The sequence below is a fragment of the Clupea harengus genome, chromosome 1 (assembly GCF_900700415.2).
Source record: "Clupea harengus chromosome 1, Ch_v2.0.2, whole genome shotgun sequence".
In the NCBI taxonomy this organism is placed as follows: domain Eukaryota; kingdom Metazoa; phylum Chordata; class Actinopteri; order Clupeiformes; family Clupeidae; genus Clupea; species Clupea harengus.
In genome coordinates this window covers 20,408,789-20,426,715 of record NC_045152.1, presented here as the reverse complement: position 1 = coordinate 20,426,715, position 17,927 = coordinate 20,408,789, and the positions used below count along the sequence as shown (strand labels likewise).

Here is a 17,927-nt window from a genome sequence, read left to right as displayed (position 1 = left end):
CGGCCCATTCCCAGACGCGGTAACGGCACATACGGTTCTCCAGACGTGGTGGGAGTAGGGGCTCTTGTGGCTGTGTTTTGGAATTAGGTGCGGATCTCTCAGGGAGGCGGTCTAATTGCAGGTTTCTTCCCCAGGGTGCTTGATTGACAGCTGAGATAAAACAACACAACAAAGTAATACTTCTCACTTAATTTACCCACTAATCGCTCCCAAGGGACATGATCAAACATGCAAACAGACCGCTGATGCAGTTAAGATTGACAGTCTGCTCCAAGTAAACATGTTTTGACACATGCAAGGTCAAACACAATAGCATAACCCCAACTATTGAATGTGGTCTTCAATCTCCATTGTTTTCCAGGTCTTGGTAGGTTTGATATGCCCCATTTGGTAAGTGTTGATGGTTTGAGGAGCACTTGTCGGTTGGTGTTGTTAGTGCTACGCTGGCAGGGCTGCCGGAGTATGTATGGGTTCCCTTGGTCTGTCTCAGCTGTACAAACATATGTAACATATCACACTACTGCAGTGAGTACTGAGGCCTGTCATCCCAGAGTGCTGGAGGATGGAAACCAGTGGAGCAAGAATTGTACGATAAGTAAGCTGCGGGCAACTCACTGGCAGACTTGATGAACTTAAGGAGTTGATGTCTGCTCAAACCCAGGAGATGAGTCACCTTGGAGTAGTACGTCAGGACATGCCCACCTGCATCATGTAGATGCTCTGGTCGGTGAATCAGTTTGTGGCACCGCCACAGATGAATTAGGGCTTAGACACCCTCACAGATAGACCCTAGTGGGTAACATAGTTTGCATTTAGCTGTTGAGGTAGTAGTGAGGGAGTCTAAAGGGAAATCTACAGTTTTCTAATGGTTTACTGGATTGCTGACATTCTAATTATTCTAATTATTACAGTATTCTTTATTTTCTGTATAAAAATATTCTTTATTTTTCCCTATGTATAATGGTGATCAGGACTATTACTGAGCTTATACAGGAAGTAGTACTTTTAAGTTGTCATAAAAAAGAGCACACCTGAGGAAACAGGAAGTGTGGGCATGTGTGGGACACCTGGGAGACCTTCCAGTGCAGGTGAAGAAGCCATATCGTGTGCCAGAAAAACTCGAGGATATCTATAAGGAGCCTGTGGCCAGTTAATGGAATATATCCTCTCTGTCTTGCCTATTGGGGGAAATCATTGGAATATACGGTACTTTGATTTTTTTTCACCTTTTTTGCAAGAGAAGAGGAGTTTTTTGTTTGTTTGGGTGAAACCAATCTTTTTTGTTTGTTTGTTGCATATGGTGGCTGGACATGGTTTGAAGGCCGACTTTTTCTTTTGGACCCTCCTTTGCCATATCACAACGGATCAATGCTTCAAGGGACTTGATAAATTACTTGAAATGTATGACTTCTTTGTTATTTAGTTTTAAAAATGTTTGCCACAGTTCTTGAAGCTTGTCCTTAAACTTGGAGTAAAGTGAGGAAATTGTGTGTCTTGTGTATTCAATTGGCACCTCTACAGTGTCTCATATTTAATAATATTTAACAAGTTGCTGTGTCTTGTTAGGGTAGTACCTGCCAAAGAGGATGAAGATCCTAGGGTGAGATACAGCAACAGGGAAGTTATTGTGGGGAAACCCCAGTATTATCAATTTAGATCTGATTATACAGGTACTGACTACAATATCTCTTCTTGTGTGCTGCTAGATAGAATTTCAGAGTCCAGCATCTTGTTTATGAAACACGGTTTCCGTGATATCCCCAGCCTCTGTCCTGTCTATAATGGATAAATGGACAACCAGAGAGAGAGAGGGGTTACATTTCCATAAAAAATTGTAGTTGAGCAAATTCTTTTCATTATTACATACCTACCATTGACACACTTGGAGAAAAGTTGGGTGTCTGTTAGCACACAGAGAAAGTCTCGGAATCCCATCAGTCCATCCTCTGAGGTAAGAAGTAGAATTGGTCATCATCAGCATCAACATCTTATAAATATCAGGCCATTGTGTAGAGAGTGTGCTACCACAATCAACTTTCTTCAGGGCTAGATGGATGTCTTCAGGTTTCATACTGACGCCTACTGTGCTCAGGGTAGAGGTAAAGTCTGCAGCACTGATAAATCCAGCAGGATTTTTGGTGAACAGGTCAAAAATGGCTCTGAACCCTGGCAAGAGAAATGTTGAAAAACTATTTTTCAAGGTAACCCAAGTCAATTTGCTTTTGACATCTCCAATGTCTTACCATCAGTCCGTGCCTCTGTGAGAAAGGTTTGGCTTCTCCGGTTGCTCCTCCACGGTCTCTATCTTTCTGTTAGTTTGTGTTTTGGTGTTCATGTGACACTGATCTATTGGCTTGGGAAACCTTATCCTGCGCAACGGTGCTTTTCTTGTTCTTCACCTTGACTGTTTAAATCTTCCGGCAGGTTGTGTTCTTTTGAGTGGTCCTCAGAACATTCCTTGACTGTGTCTCTTTGTGATTCTGGTGGTTCAACCTGAGCAGCTTTGCTTGATATCTTTTTGGTTTCTCTCATTGGGGTGCTGTAATCTCTTTTGGCCATGCTCTGACAAAACAAAACAGACAGCCAGACTCCAATAACAATCCGATATTGTTACAGCTAATCTGAACAGACTGAGATAACAACCAGCTATTGACCATGATGTTTTTTCTACGATATATGGAGAACATTTTGTGTGCATATGAAGTGGGTTATTGGTTATTTTGTTAATAATAAATATTGTAATTAATACTACAATTCGTTTTTCACAGATTGATGTGTTACAATAGTATTTCTCCCTTGTCAGATGTATAATCCATCTGGCTTTTATATTCTCAAAACATACTGTACATCAGTTAAAAATTCAGAAGTGACTAATATCATAATTTAAACTGCTAAGCCAATGTCAGCATTTTCCACCTTTCATTTTGCTATTTTCAATCCTTAAGAGCGAGATATTTCCCTACTGATATCTCTGAAATGTGTACTATTATCTGTACTATTACTTTTGCTTTTTAAGACTGCTAAGTCTATTGCTTTTATCACTTTTTTTCTTGTTTCTGAAAGCTGAATTTTTGCAGTGTTGGCTTGTGATGCCTTGAAAACCTCATCCTGTCTAATAGGGCTTCGCTTTTTCTTATCCTTAACTCTTTTAAAATGCTTCTGTAGGAATTTTAGTTGTCCTCAGAATTTTTTTTTTGATGGTGAATCTTGCATTGGATATTTCCGGTTTAATCTGAGCGGCCTTACTGCATAACATAGTTTTTCTGTCTTTGGTGTCTTGCAATCACACTTGCCTGTTGTCTGAGGCAGGAAACCAAATCATCGAAAGAATTCTCAGCAAAATATCTTCATAACTTTAGGTAGGATATGTTGATGTGTTTGTGTGTGTGTGTGTGTGTGTGTCTAGTTATGTTTGTGCGCTTTTCAGGAAAATAAGAGATAAGAAGAGATAATAATCTTTATTTACTTTTTGCTCATGGTTAGAGGTTTACCTGGAACAACTGTTGCCAGGTCCTCAGCATGCTTGTTTTTTGAAGAGCTGGTCGTTTTCTTCTTTGAGGATGGGTCTTGAGCTTCTGCTCTGTCTTGGTCTGCTGGTGCTGGCTTGGTTTTCTCTTTGGTGCTATGTCTTCTTTCATTGTCCTTGACTCTGCTTAAATGTTCCATAGACTGATGGGGTCTTCTTGTCTGGTCCTCTGAGCTCATAGTGCTTGCTTTGATGCTACCAGTTCTGGATTGGACTCTTTGTGGATCTGGCTGTGGCTTTTGCACGTGAGCAGATTTACTTTGCACCAGACTGTTTGTTACTGGCTTTTGAGTGCTGCTTCGCCTAACCTCAGTGGTGCTAGTGTTTCGTCGGCTGCTGGTGTGGTTGGTCCGGGCTTTGTCTGGTTCTTGTACTGGCTTGTGAGCTTGAGCATGTACAGTCCCACTTGATGTAGTGTTTCGTCGCTTAGTTGTTTCCATGGACTTCTCTGAGATGGATGGACGTGGTTTTCTCTCTGGCCTATCATGCTGAGCTTCTTTAAATGTTTTCTTTGTGTCCTGTTTAGTGGTACCATTTGTGGTTTGGATGCCACCACTTGACTCTTGTGTTGGTTGCTTAGTGTCTCGCCCCCTAGACCCAGAGGGCTGGGCCTGCCCTGCAGCTGGCACTGATGGACCGCGTTCTCTGTGTGAGTCCTCAGCATTCAGAGAGTGTGGTTTAGAGGTTGATTCTTTAGTTTTGGCTCTACTTGGCTCTTGCATAGACTGGCGAGGTTTCTTGTGTATACCCTCTCTAGATGTGCGCCTCCTGATTTGGGACGTGCCTGAGTTTTTCTTTGATACCTGAGCTTTGCTCAGCTGAACCTTTGTGCTTTCTTCATTGTCCTCATCTAAATGTTGTGTCTCAGTCATCTGTGATGTTTCTGCAGAGGTGGGTGTGGTTTTTTTAGGCTCATTTTTGCCTAATGTGGACAGCATGACGTTTTTTATCTTGCCTTGTATCTTCCCCTTTTGCTTCAACCCTGAGCCTGTTTTAGTGGAGCCACGCAGGATGGATGGCAACATTTTTCTCTTGATTGTGGCACAAACATTTACCTTTACGTCCAGTGGCTCACAACTTATTCTGTCCAGGGTGTTTTCATGGTCTGGACTCCCAGGTACGTCTTGAAGTATATCCTCAGAGACTGCCCTTTCTCTCGTGTGCTCCTCCATGGTGTCTGGGGAGGCACCCATGACTTTGCTAGCCTTTGCAGGAACTTCCAGTGTCATTTCCTCATGGCAAGCTGATTTTGCACGACCCTTGCCTGGAGAGAGGGATTGTTCCTGAGCGTCAGTTCTTGGAGAGATTTCTCCATCTGGCTGGACAGCTTCCTCTAAGCTCTGGCCTACAGGCTCTTCATCAAGGCACTGAGCACCAGACTCCTTGGAACTGACTGCGGAACGTGAACACAGCTTTGAGAAAAGGCCCTGAAGTGCTCTGATGGGTTGAGGGCATGGAGTGCTCTTCCGGTTGATTGTGGACTTTGGAGCAGATTCAGAAAGTGAGTCTGGCACCATGCTGGTCATATCAGGCTCATGATTAGAACTGCTGATGTCTGAACCCTGTGGGTCAGAACCGCTGGTGTGCACAACTGACCCAAGATTGCCTTTGTGAAATGTTTTCTTGCCTTTCATGATTGTAGATCTGATGTTGTTACATCATTTTTACAAATAAGAATGTCTGTGCTGTTCTAGCTCACCTCTGTGAAACTAGGAGAGATGCAGCCCTCCTGATCATGTAGATTCGAAATGTTTTGAATTCTCTAACAACTAATAGGGAACACAGAGACCAGAAGGTGAAGATGGGACCTTCTCTGTCAAATGTGTTTGACAGAATTACATGAATTTATCTTTGTGAGAACGTTTACGTTTATGACGTAGGCTAATATATTCGTGTGGTGAGTGGCTGAGGACTATTTGATTACGTAACAACTATAGCTACCTCATAAGAAATGCTAACTTGCTATCAACTCTTTCCTGTTTCTCTGAGTTTACCCATTTACCATGGCATTCGCGGTTATTTTTGTTTACTTTTAACAAATTAGCCTTTGACAATGTTATTATAATGTAGCGCTTTGTTGCCCATACGATTGCTTCACAGCAGACAGCCCAGGCTAAAGTTTACCCAATATAGCCTACACTGCAAACGTATTCGCTGTAGCCCACAGAAATACTAAACCGCATACCGTATTTATGTTTTTTATTATGTTTGTGGCCTTGTCCCCGCAATATCAAACGCACAAATTAGGCAAATCCAGCCTGCAAAGTGTTCAGATTAATTCAACCCAATAACTGAACCCTGGGTTTATAGTTTATTATTATTATTACATTTTGATGAAGTGTTTAAACCTTATCTTACGACATATTTTAATTTACCACTTACAGTTTCACTACAATGGTCGCTATTAAGCAAGACCCAAACTGTTAAATCCTTCGGTAATTCTAATATGATTTCACCTATTTCTTTCCTGTCATTGACCTCAGGATGGTGATGAGACCTCTATTAGTCACCAGGGGGGGCTGTTTACATTCAAAGGTAGCCTTACCGCCAAGACCAGTGACATTGTCTAGTCACAGTGATATTGGATATAGCATACTTAGGCCGATTTATGTAGCCCAGTCTAAAGGCAGAGCGGTAAATGTATTTCAAAAGAAACAAGGCCAGCATGGAGTAGCTCTGAAGCAGGCTACTGAAACTTATTTCGTTCAAGTGCTGAGTCCACCTCTCCCATTTCCCTCTAACATAATGTTGTATCCGAGAGAGTACATGGGAATGTCTTTGGTAGTAGCCCAAGCTATTTATTTTAATATGGACTAATTGTCATGTGCCATAACGTTTTTCACAATGCTTCAAAGTGGGTCTATCCTAAAGTTTAACACCATCCAAAGAGCACCCCAACTCATAAAGCACTTAGCTCAGTCCGACCCACTACTACTGTAACAGTTTAATATTCATATGGTAGCACAGAATTAATGTTCTCCAGTGTAGGGCTCTAATCTTTGCATTTGGTGTGCCTGCGCACCCTGATATAACATTAACTGATTAAATGTACTGGTGTATTACATCGCCTAAATGTACTTTGTTGTTCTAGGTTTTCATATGGTAGGTAGCACACACATAGTAGTAAAAAGTGACAGAATTATGGTTATGGTTAAGGTATTTAGCAGACAATACTCTTTTATGAAAAAAAAAAAATGAAAAACCCCGCGTTTACGAAAAGGTGAATATTTCCTTCCAATGTTGCTATGCGCTTGCCAACCAATCAGAGCAGAAAAGTTGCTGACAGACCACTTCGCGAGGGTTCTAAGTGAAAACTGAACAGTTGAATTGGGGAGCTCGAGAGTGTCTGTTGTGTTTTTGTTTGTGAAATTCTGTCAAAGTATTTATTTTTTTCTGTCGAATGAAGTGTTAATAATTAATAATCGTGGAAATCTAATTTGGCGGATTAATTTCTGGAGGATTTACATTTTCGTCTTACAACATTTTAATGGAGGTGAGCAATGATTTCAAGAATGCAAACGTTACCTGCCGTTAGCTAACCAGAAAACATCAACTCTGCTGAATTAGCTAGCTTGCTACCTAGCTTGCCAGTCCAGCTAGCTAATGTATATAATGTATGCCATTTAACTGAACTGTTAAGTAAACTAATTAAGGAATGATGATGTTGCCAAATTAATCCCATCAAATTGCCATATTATTTATTCTGCATAACTATAACACGTTGTTTCATTAATGTTGCTAAGAGGTGTGTTGGTAAAAGGGTAATATTAGCTTCTTGTCACTGGTCTCTAAGTTGTTCACTGCATACACTCACAGCATGTAGCTAGCTAGCGTTCGTCATAGGGTAGGCTACCATTTTGTTTTGGGGGAATATTTCGTCCATCTTGAGGTGATCAGTGCATATGAGTCTGTGTGCTTTTGGATGGTGTGCACATTTTGGATCAGTGCTATCTATTAACTTTAGGTAATGCCTGTTTCAATTTCTCTAAGGGCAATAATGCATTGAAAAGCCAGTTGAGAGGGAATTTATGTGGTCCCAGAATGGCATTTGATCGGTTCCAAAATGCAGTATCGGGGTCAGACTCATACTTCTCTCCACAGAAGAATCAGGTGAGTTAAGTTCGAGATATGAAGTTGTTAGCTAAGATCTTACTTTAGAAATAAACTCTTTTGAATCCATGGTGAATTAGTGTTCACTGTCACATTTCACTTGAAAATAGGGTATTGCATTATGTCATGTAAGATGTGCATTTATTACCATAGCTCCAAATTAATGTTGACTGGTATGTGTTTTTGTCTTTCATCTTCGAGCGCATGAAAAGTCACTTTAAAGCCCGTGACACTCTTAAACAAGATATTATTTGCTACATCTAAATTTATCATAAAATGTCTTTAGGTCAGTCTTACAGATATTGGGCGGCTGCCTCAGCCCTATCCATTACCTGAATTCCCGCTGTCTGAGGATGCCAACCTCTACACACCATGGGCAGCTCCAGACGACTTTCAGAAGTTTATGGATTGTGCTCAAACCAATCCCAAAAATATCTTTGAAAGGTAGACTTCGACAATCTTTTTTGTTTTTATGAGTTATTTTTGATGTTGAAAGATCAGCAAAAAAGTTTGTGGTTTTGTCCTGAAGGACCCAGATGGACGCAAACCAGTGTGGAAGTGAGGCTGATCTATATGGCTTGGTGTCCAATATCCTGGAAGATGCTGATCAGTTGGACACCACTTTTGCAGAAGAGTAAGCAGCATGAATCTGTATTTCAGTGCATCTAATTACAATGTTGTACATCATACAAAGTAAAACCTTTGGCAAACCTATGATGAGTCTATTCAAAGTAGTAGGCTATAGAGTGAATCAATGAGTAAATTAATGAATAAATGAAGGATTACATTATTTAACAGGCTAGTACATAGCCTCACCTAATAAAGCAGATAAATGACATACTGTTTTGGAGGGCAGTTCATTTGTCATGAATTTATTGTCACTGATTCGTCAAGGTCATTCCATTTCCACATACATTTTTGTCAATCACAGCATTGCATTATAGGTAAGGTATTGTTAATTGTTCATTTGAATGTGAATGGAGACTCTACTCTGATATTGGACATTAGTTTTCATCTGACCCTTCTGCCATTGTGGCTTAGGTTAGAAGAAGATTGTAAGGCTAGTTAGATATGGATATGGCTGTTGATGTGCACAAGCCAACCCAGAGTGAATTCTCACGTTTCAGTCAATTATTGAAACTTAGCTGATTTTGTAGTGTTATTAAATAAAGTCATTTTTATAGGTTAAAAAAGTGATGGTAAATGTAATACGGATATATATATATATATATATATATAATAAATACTTATATATAATTTATATAAAAATATATAATGTTTCTCTGTATATGTGGCAGAACCCAAGGCAGTCTGAAGTCTGTGTGGTCTCCTAATACCATGAGGCAGAACAGCTTGCAGCAGTACTTTACCCCAGAGCTCAAGATGCAGCCAAACTCCAGCTTCCAGCCAGGCCCGGGCTACTCTGACCCCCATCTCAAGGCTCTTAGGCAGTTCCCTGGCAAGGATCCGCAGCTTAGAGCAGACTGCTTCCAGCATCTCAGTGACTTTGAAAGTGACTCACTCTGGCTCCTCTCCCCTTGCAATGGAGACGCTCAGGCCTATTCCATGCCGGAGGCAGAGCTGCCTCGACCCCCGGGCTTAGAGCTCCCCCCTGGGGCCAGCTCGTACATGTCCAAGGCCCGAGCAGGAAAGGCTCAAGAGTTCAGCACAGCTGTGAAGGATGAGGGTCTGTGTGGGGTCGCCAGGGCCCTCGATCCAAGCTGTAGCCTCCAGGCGGGCAGGCCAAGCGAGTCGTACTTCGGCGATTACTCCGATGATTTTGGCGCGGGCCGGGCCAAGCCAAAGATGCACAAGCCCCTTTCCATGCAGGAGATGAGCAAGCTGGCAGCCAGCATGCAGGCTATGCTGATGGGGGAGCAGGAGAGCACCTACTCCCGGGAGCCCCCTCTGAACAGAGCACTGAACCACAGGCACTACGAGGACAGCATGGCCGAACAAAAGAGCCTCCTGTACCCCCGTATGCCACCAGCGCTGCAGTACAAAAGAGACGTGCAGAGAGACTTTGAGGAGCAACGTGGGAGCGACCTGGGGAAGAGGCAGTCCCCTCCGTGTGACTTCTACCCCAAAGACTACGCAGGGCCAGGTCAGCAGCAGTGTGACTACTTCCAGACCTTACCATCACCTCAGGCGGTCAAGATCAGCACCAGCAGCGGTGCCAATGAGCCCGGCCTCAACCAGTATGCCTCGCTGTATGCTCAGTCAAGCCAGTACCATGGCCAAGCTAAGCAGATGTCCAGGGCGGACATGGTGGGTGCAGGTGCTCTTGGGTTGACCAGGTTCCCCGCTCCCTCTGTTTCTGACCTTCGCTCACTACTGTCCTCCCAGCAGTTACAGAGGGGCTCCGGCCAGAACTGCATGCCTGACTGCAGCCAGGGGGATATGGGAGACAGCCTGCAGGGCCGGCCGGGGCAGGGGCCTGGATGTGGTAGCCTGAGGAGAGGTCAGGGCAACGGTGGTGCTGGAGATGGGCCTGATATGGATCTCCATACCGAGAAGACTCGGATGCACGGCTCTGCCTTGGCTGCAGACAGCTTTGCCCCTCAGTGCTTCATGGAGGGTAGGAACAAGCCCCTGTGTGGAGACAGGAAGCAGGGCCTGCTGCAGAATCCTTACTTGGAGCTGCTGGGCAGTCTATATGGACCTCCAGCCCTCCAGCACAGCAACCAAGGGAAACCTCAGCCTTCACCCTTCCTGCCCCTCCTGTACCCAGCCATGGGTGGCCCAAGACAGGGTGGTTTTAGCTCCCTCCAGTCCCGCTCCTCTCATCCCTACAACTCTCTCATGGACTTTGATTTCATGCCAGAGGGAGAGGCTGCAATATTTAACCCCTACTTGCAGGAGGCAATGGGATTGGCTGCGGGAGGAGACGGGCCTCTCCCAGGATTCCTCTCTTCCCTCAGGGGCCCCAGGCTGGGCAGGAGCCGTGGAGGACCTACCAATCAGCTCCACCAGCACCTGGAGGAGTGCTGTGAGCAGTGGAGACTCCTGGAGAAGGAGAGGAAGAAGGTGAGCATGGAGATTGGCAACAGTGCATGTTTTGGGTTAGTAAAAGGTCTGTGTTGTGTTATTTACCTTGCCTTCATTGGCTCTAACAAGCACCTGAATTACCAGCTTTCCCGGAGAAAACACAAATGTATAAGCTATTTTAATTTTATTTGTTGAATGAGTGTGGGTTTAGGTGGATATAACATTTGAAGTGAAATGTCAGACATTATTGTGTATCATATTGCCATGGGCCATATCTGATCAGCTGCAGCAATTCAATTAAAAAATCTGTATCTGTTTTGTCCTGCAGTCAGAGGGAATCCTGACCAAGACTTACCCAGGGAAACGCATATCAGTGGGAGGCAGCAACCCACTGCCCAAGGTCCCTCACAACCCCTCCCGAGTGGACCGCCTCATTGTAGACCAGCTGCGAGAACAAGCCAAGGTTTGTACAGGGACCACAGCTTGGCCGACGGGGTTCACAGTTCAGTCTACAGGGAAGGGAAGGAAAGGCCTTTATGATTTCTTATGATGGTATCTGGTGATTTCTCAATGTTTATCCAGGATTATTGATTTTTGGCCTGCATATTAGTGGTCCTGTAATTCACCCGTTTCAAGGGCCATTGTGTTTTTTGTTTGTTTGTTTTTTGGGTTAATGTTTTTGGTATGTAGTGCTTTGCTAGTAATGTGTCTGCTGTGGCTGCCTCAGGTGGTGAGTGTGCTGGGGAGGATGGAGCGCCTGAGGAGTGTTCCCCTGCATGCTAATGTCTGCACAATGCTGGACCGACACCTGGAGGCCATCTACAGCACTCAGGCCCGCCGCAGGGAGGAGCTGCAGAGCAGCAGCACGCGCCAGAGACCCGGGGCTGCTCTTCTCAACGAGGACAGAGGTAAGTGCTCAATCCACAGGGCCTACTACTGCACACACATACATACATCACCGGCCATAGAAGCAGGGGTTGGAGATGAGGTCAGGGTTTTTATATAGTCATGTTGAATGGTTTAAGTTAAAAGGTTGAGGAGGGGGTGTATTTGGGGTGGATCGTAAAGAGATTCAGGATCAGGGTTGGCTTAGTGACTACGCGTGAAATCTAATCACACTTTTGAACGCCTAGACGGCATGTTGGCTGCAGTCTAAACAAAACAAAGCTGCGTGTGCGTGACGTCATCGCGCAAACAGCACAAACATCTTAACAAGAACCGGTTTCCGATTACCATCCCTATAGGTCTGGATGTTGGTTTTAAAGGGTCAGTGTTGAGTTAGGTACAGAGGTGTTAGAGGTCAGGGTGCGAAGGCTAAGTGGTGGAAATGACCCAAGGCAGTGAGGTTAGACTGGTGAAGGGTTCAGCACCAGACGGCTCAGAGTCAGTTGTCTTCACGAGTGTCCTTGCGTGTTTTGACAGACATCCTCCTGCTGGCTGTAGCCCTCAGGGATCTGGCCAGCACCACCAGGAAGTCACGCACAGCTCTGTGGTGCGCCCTGCAGATGACTTTACCCAAGAGCAGCCACGGCCTGGAGGCCTCGGAGGCAGACAGCTACCCCGCTGCAGAGACCCAGTTGGAGAGGATCACCGCTGTGTTTTAGCCACCTAGTGCAGTGACCAGGCCTCTGTCTCACGAAAGGTAGTGACATAGCCTTAGCTCAGTTCCAGCTATGAAAGGATATGTTCGTTTTTTGACAGTGTATATACAATAATATTGCATCTTATGTTTTGGTCAATATACAGTGTTCAGTGACATTTATTTAAGAACAGATTTTATTATGCTGTTTGTGAAATTCCAAATCCCAGTGAAATCTTCCAAATCTAGAGTTAAACACAGATTGGCAGTGGGAGGAGAACTTTGGGCTATGAGTAGAAGTGATGATCACAGGAAGCTTTTTGTCAGGGGTAGGAAAACTCCACCAGTCATTGTAATAAACGTGTAATGAAGGGTATCTCATGATTTAAGGGTTGTGGATATGAATGGTAGATTCAACAAAAAAGTTTTAAAAAAAAAATACAAGAAGTTTCTGTTTTTTATTGATTTATCTTAGACCTGCAATTAATGTTCTATCAGCCATTTGTGTCTTACATATATACAGACACATATATATAAACAACAAAAACAAAGACAGATCTTGAGTATGAATATAATTTAAGGCGCTATTTATGAATAATTAATGTTGTCATTTCTGTAATTTCCTTTCTTTGCTATATTTATTGGAATGTTTCTGTAGCCGTGAGAAGTTTGAGAAGCTAATCAGATAACAAAAATGTTGGAATTCTTTTCTTAAAGGAATCCATGCTTTATTTATTCAGGCTCATCAAAAATGGTGAAACTGTATTCAAGATTTATTCATGACATCCACGAGATCTTGTTGAAATGTTTGTATTCCTTGATGTCAGTTGTTGAAATCATCTATTTTCTCCTGGTCAGGTCAGTGAATGGTTAATGATGAGTGTAATTTCCAGATGAAGTGATTAATTAAGTGAACCAACCACAATTTCTTACTGTTCAAACACCAGTGTTTTTTCACCATTTGTTTCTGTTGAATATTCATGTAAATCAGAACCATCTGTAATTAGTTACTTAAATAAACACAAACCCCCACTGTTCTCTGCTCACTTTATTAAGGTATAAAACAACTCTGAGAATATAAATTGTTCAACAGAATGAAGATCTTTGATAGGGGGGAAATGAAAGCCTGCAGCTCTGCTCCAGATGACTGGTATGGTGAAAAGAGCACCTACAGTGGACCGCCATACCATCCTTAGTTTCAACCCTTTTCCTTTAACATGATGCCAAAAAGTTACAAAAAAGGCAGAGGACATTAATGACTTGCACTTCTTAAGTGTGTATAATCCAGTAACCAGTACAAATTAAGTATACAAGTGGACAACACATGGCTCAATCTCTTTTCATTTAGCTAAACTGGATCTGCTGCCACTATATTAAACATTCTTACCACTAAAAACTGATGCATGATCTACATATATTTGCTTAGAAACGGCAGGTGGCTAAAACAAATTACTCACTTGATTTCCTTGTCCCTTTAACTAAATGTCTTAATTTCCCATTTTGAAGCAATCTTGCACTAGTAGCAATTACACTAGCTACGCAGATGCTCTAGTTCATGTTAACAAAAACATTATTTTGTATTTTTTGAATAAATGTCAATTTCTAAAAGTCCAGTATATCTGATAAAAATAATAACTAGAAGTGATGAATTGTGGCTATTAATAAAGTCCTCTCTCTACAGAATGTCTGGATTGTTCATATGCCACTTGGTTATACACCCCAACTCCCACTATACACAGTTAATTAACATTCTGTAACTGTACTCCAAGTTTGCTCTTTCAAACTAATTTCAAGTGGCACAATTTCCAGTGCACCCTACTCATGAAACTGCTAATCAGCCAATTGTTTTCAGTTACAATGACAGGTTCTGAATTTGCTGCGGGGAGCCCAAATGGAAAAGGATGTGGTAAAAAAGTAGTCGGTTCAAAAGTATTTCCAGGTTTTGAATTAACTGTATTTAGCATTCTCATATCTTTTTTTCTGTACTCTGACGCAGAGACAACTAATCTGAGACAAAGCCCTTCTCTTCACACAAAATCTCAACAGATGACAGTTACTAACATTACAGCCATCATATATGCATTTAAGGCAGAGCTGTTTTGGAGAGATGATACATGCATATTGTCACCCTGAAGTAATTCAATATCATACTGATATTTATGTATTATGGCAGAGAAAAAAAACCTTTCTGCATTTTGGCTTTACTTTGACAGTAGACTTCTTTGAGAGAGTAAAGCAAAGTACACTTATATGTAACATGGAAGGCCTCTGAGAAAAAAATTCCTTCCTGTCACATTCACAAGCAAACTTTAGGAAAATGGCAATAGAGGTGTGAAACTGATAACTGAGAAGTCCATAACTTTGATCTGAGATAATCTGTCCTGCATCCTGTCTGGTTACTTTATCTTTTGCGTTCTCCTTTCTGGGTGCGTTTCTTCTCCTTGTCCTTCCTCTCTTGCTTGACTAGTTTGTCCTTCTCCCGTTGCATCTTGTCCCCCTCCTTCTTCTTCTGGGAATCCTCTTTGGCCTGGTCCCGCTGCAGCTTCTTCCGGCTCAGTACGTCCTCCACGTTAGTGTTCTTAAAGAGGGCTGCGATTCCCCTGTCAAGGAGCCTCCCATGCTCACCCTGGATCAATGCTAATCATACCCCACCGGTCACAAACACATGAGGAAAGGGAAAAACATGTCATGGAAAAGGATACATTTTTCGCTGGGGAAGGCCATAGCACCGGGCAGTTCCTCCTCATCTTCAGTGCAGGCGTTAAGAAAACTGACAGCATCAGGTTTAACACATATTCCAAGGGCCATACTACTCACAATGAGAAACATCACACCTGAATTCAAACAGACTTATGGCATTTCTAGTCTGATGGGGGTCAGTTCACGGGTCCAGAACCCACATGTGGCCATTTGTTGTTAACAAGCCTCAAACATTGCTGGTAAGCTGTTGATGTGCAACACATTGGGCCCTATTTTGACGGTGAAAGTGGCAGGCAGAAAGTGTCACATCCCTTTGAACTGACTGTTACATTAACCGGGGTACGTGATTTTGAGCCTGCAAAAAAAGATTAGATTCCATGACAAGTTAACATTATTTTTAGATCCATCTAGCACCATCTCACATCCATTCTGATTAATTTATTTAGACCTAGAATGTGAACATGTAATACAATTTTAATTTATGCTTACAAATTTGTTCAACAGAATGCATTTGCAACTTCGGAGCTAGGTACTGAAACGAAAAATATTTAGTAGGCCTATAGTTTACATGAAAACTGAAATGTTTCCGCAGACATTCTGACACTTGCTGTGATGTGACATGTGGGAGTAAAAGTTGTTACTCAGCTCTATTTTCTAAGGAAATAAAAGTTTTTGGATGGAAACTTTGGTTTTCTTAGTACACTACTTTCACTCCTTTCCCCAGTAGCATAGCCTACATATTGTGTGGTGATGCAAAGGAATGATTTTAAGCTTTACTGCAACAGCCAATTAGGTTTGTCTCAGGTAACTGGTATTCAACATTAATTAGGCTAGATTGAAATCAGTTACATGGCTTTTTGTACTTAGAATTATTCTGGGAACAAACTGTAGGCTTTTTGGTGCAGTCCGTGCATCCAGAACCCCAGCAAAACCGAACAGGCAAGTGAAAGCCTGTTTAGCTGAGCACTGGATCAATGGGAGAATGGACATAGGCTATAAAGGCATTCATTTGCTTAACACAAGACCACTGGTGATTGTATGTGTAGATATACTGACGATTCGGGTATAAAACGCAAGAGCAGCCTACATGAATGGGGAATGCATAAGACATGGGAGGTTGTGAGCTATGTTTACGTTGATGAATTTGAACACCCGGACCAACCTAAATGCAATCTTTTTCTCTATTCCGTTGCAGCCAAGAAAATAGACCTTTTGTGGTCACCTCACCTTGGGCGGAAAGTTTAGTTTTTCACCGGAGTTTGGCCGTTTCCACCATCAAAACAGGGCCCATTGTATCTAGCTGGTCCAACCTTATTTTTTCGTGCTAAAAGCTGTTTCAGAAAAAAACAGATGACTTCAGATATGTTTCTCTTATCTCCAGATATAGCTCTCTTTAGTAATATGCAAGATTATTCTTCTGAACAGTTCTAGAAGAATTTCTACACACTTTATGTTCTAAATTGGCACCTAGACATTTAAGGATAAGATGGGCTGTCCATAAATACAAACATCAATGAATACAGTAAAACTACAAAGGATGTGTACTCAAATAATAAAGACACAAATAAATGAACAATAACAAATCCAGTTTCAGAAATGAAACCGGTCTTCAGATATTGGTGTTCTCTGAAACACAAACACACACACAAAAGGATATTCTTCGTCATCTGTGACGTTGGCGTACTGCTCCAGTAGGGCTCGTTTATGCTTCTTCTCCACATCAGTAACCTCTTTCTGCTTTACGACGATCTGAGCCTGCTTCTCAATCAGGCTAGCGATGGCTTGCACATCCGCTTTAGGACACAGAAGACAAGATAAGTGAGAACGCAGACCACAGAACTCATGACCAAACGTTCCAGTTGTGAGTGATTGCATGTGGCCACAATCCCTAACTACCCTACTTTATACAGTGCAGAACAGACACGACTCTGGGTGAAAGACATAACACTGGTATATACCGTCTGTGTTCTGAGTGACTGCAGATTTGGCACAGCATTCGGTCCACTGCTTTATGATCTCCTGACAGACCGTCTCTAATGCATCTTCTTCCTGTTCAAGAAAAGAATGTTACATTGCCTTTGATTTGCATTTTCATTAACTTTCTTTCTGCATGCCATTGCTAAACGCATAATAATGATTAAGTCTATCCTGTTCCCAAAAGCAAAGTGCAACTTTTGGGACAATCTCATGATCTACTAATAGTTAAACAACAACCGCTAAATTACAGTTACCGACGTTGACAAAAATGGCCATGGCGCGTGTAGAGCCCCTTTAAGGAAGGCGACTCTGTAAACTAAAAATAGTGAGATTATCAATGACCCTCCAAATATGGAACGGATTAAGTTTGGCAAAGCATTCAGAGTGGACTTGACTGAGCCAACAATACTGATTGGGATCTTTTCAAGGTATTCAGCCTTCCACGTGTTCCTGGTTATTTTCAGTTTTTATTAAAATGAAATGAAAGTAACTGTTACTACATAAAAGAAAAATTCGTAACAATCTGCGTGGACCTGCTCGAAATCTGGACACTGAGGCACAGTTCTTCAGTTCATTTCTAGCTAGGCTTCAATTCAACAAGACGTGCCCGGCATGCACTGACCAGAAAAGCAGATAGAATGCCTTGTAAAGCGTCTGTCTTCTCGTCATCATTCTCTTCTTCCTGAAGAACACCGTGAATGTAAGCTCCATATACATCCCTGTCTACTTCAAGGGAATCTAATCGTTCATTTAACCAGTTTTCAAACTCCCCGTTGATTTCTCCGGGCGCAGCCATCTTGGCTTTTCGGGGTCCTTCAATGACACAAGGGTATCTGTACAGATTGCCTGCACAGAATATTGAGCTCACAATTTTTTACTGGCTGAGTTAATTCCGTGGCGTGTGGGATTCAACTGAAAACCGTGAATTTAAATAGAGATTAGGACCTTATTTATTATTATTTATTGTATCTGTCAAATAAATGACACATTTCACTTTGTTTTACAAGTAGGCTAATATGCTTTCCTCATTGGGCACATTCCTTTGGG

At 42.4% G+C, this 17,927-nt stretch overlaps 2 protein-coding genes across 3 annotated transcripts; one reads left to right on the top strand and one right to left on the bottom strand.

Moving 5' to 3' along the window:
- Nucleotides 1-1,076: 1,076 nt before the first annotated feature.
- moto (minamoto) lies at nucleotides 1,077-13,229 on the top strand. Of its 2 annotated transcripts, none has more exons than XM_031570708.2 (8): nucleotides 1,077-1,206; nucleotides 7,517-7,636; nucleotides 7,923-8,080; nucleotides 8,166-8,270; nucleotides 8,935-10,663; nucleotides 10,953-11,087; nucleotides 11,352-11,532; nucleotides 12,047-13,229. In XM_031570708.2, exons 2-8 carry the CDS (start codon nucleotides 7,568-7,570, stop codon nucleotides 12,226-12,228), a joined length of 2,559 nt encoding a protein of 852 aa, XP_031426568.1. In that variant the 5' UTR covers nucleotides 1,077-1,206; nucleotides 7,517-7,567; the 3' UTR covers nucleotides 12,229-13,229. The 2 variants fall into 2 exon arrangements, with proteins under 2 accessions (XP_031426568.1, XP_031426561.1); XM_031570701.2 differs by lacking the exon at nucleotides 1,077-1,206 and adding an exon at nucleotides 6,320-7,019.
- Nucleotides 13,230-13,236: 7 nt separating this feature from the next.
- ccdc43 (coiled-coil domain containing 43) lies at nucleotides 13,237-17,724 on the bottom strand. The gene is made up of 5 exons (XM_012825877.3): nucleotides 17,503-17,724; nucleotides 16,862-16,952; nucleotides 16,561-16,696; nucleotides 14,906-14,955; nucleotides 13,237-14,792 (listed from the first exon to the last, which is right to left on the bottom strand). The coding sequence occupies exons 1-5, from the start codon at nucleotides 17,674-17,676 to the stop codon at nucleotides 14,605-14,607; spliced, it is 639 nt and encodes a 212-aa protein (XP_012681331.1). The 5' UTR covers nucleotides 17,677-17,724; the 3' UTR covers nucleotides 13,237-14,604.
- Nucleotides 17,725-17,927: the final 203 nt, after the last annotated feature.

Coding starts and splice junctions, on each gene's coding strand:
- moto (XM_031570701.2), top strand. Junction 8,271..8,934: donor GACACCACTTTTGCAGAAGA/GTAAGCAGCATG, acceptor TATATGTGGCAG/AACCCAAGGCAGTCTGAAGT. Junction 11,088..11,351: donor AGCTGCGAGAACAAGCCAAG/GTTTGTACAGGG, acceptor TGGCTGCCTCAG/GTGGTGAGTGTGCTGGGGAG.
- ccdc43 (XM_012825877.3), bottom strand. CDS start 17,676: ATGGCTGCGCCCGGAGAAATCAACGGGGAGTTTGAAAACTGGTTAAAT. Junction 16,697..16,861: donor AGTCACTCAGAACACAGACG/GTATATACCAGT, acceptor TGTGTCCTAAAG/CGGATGTGCAAGCCATCGCT. Junction 14,793..14,905: donor GGCCTTCCCCAGCGAAAAAT/GTATCCTTTTCC, acceptor GGGGAATCGCAG/CCCTCTTTAAGAACACTAAC.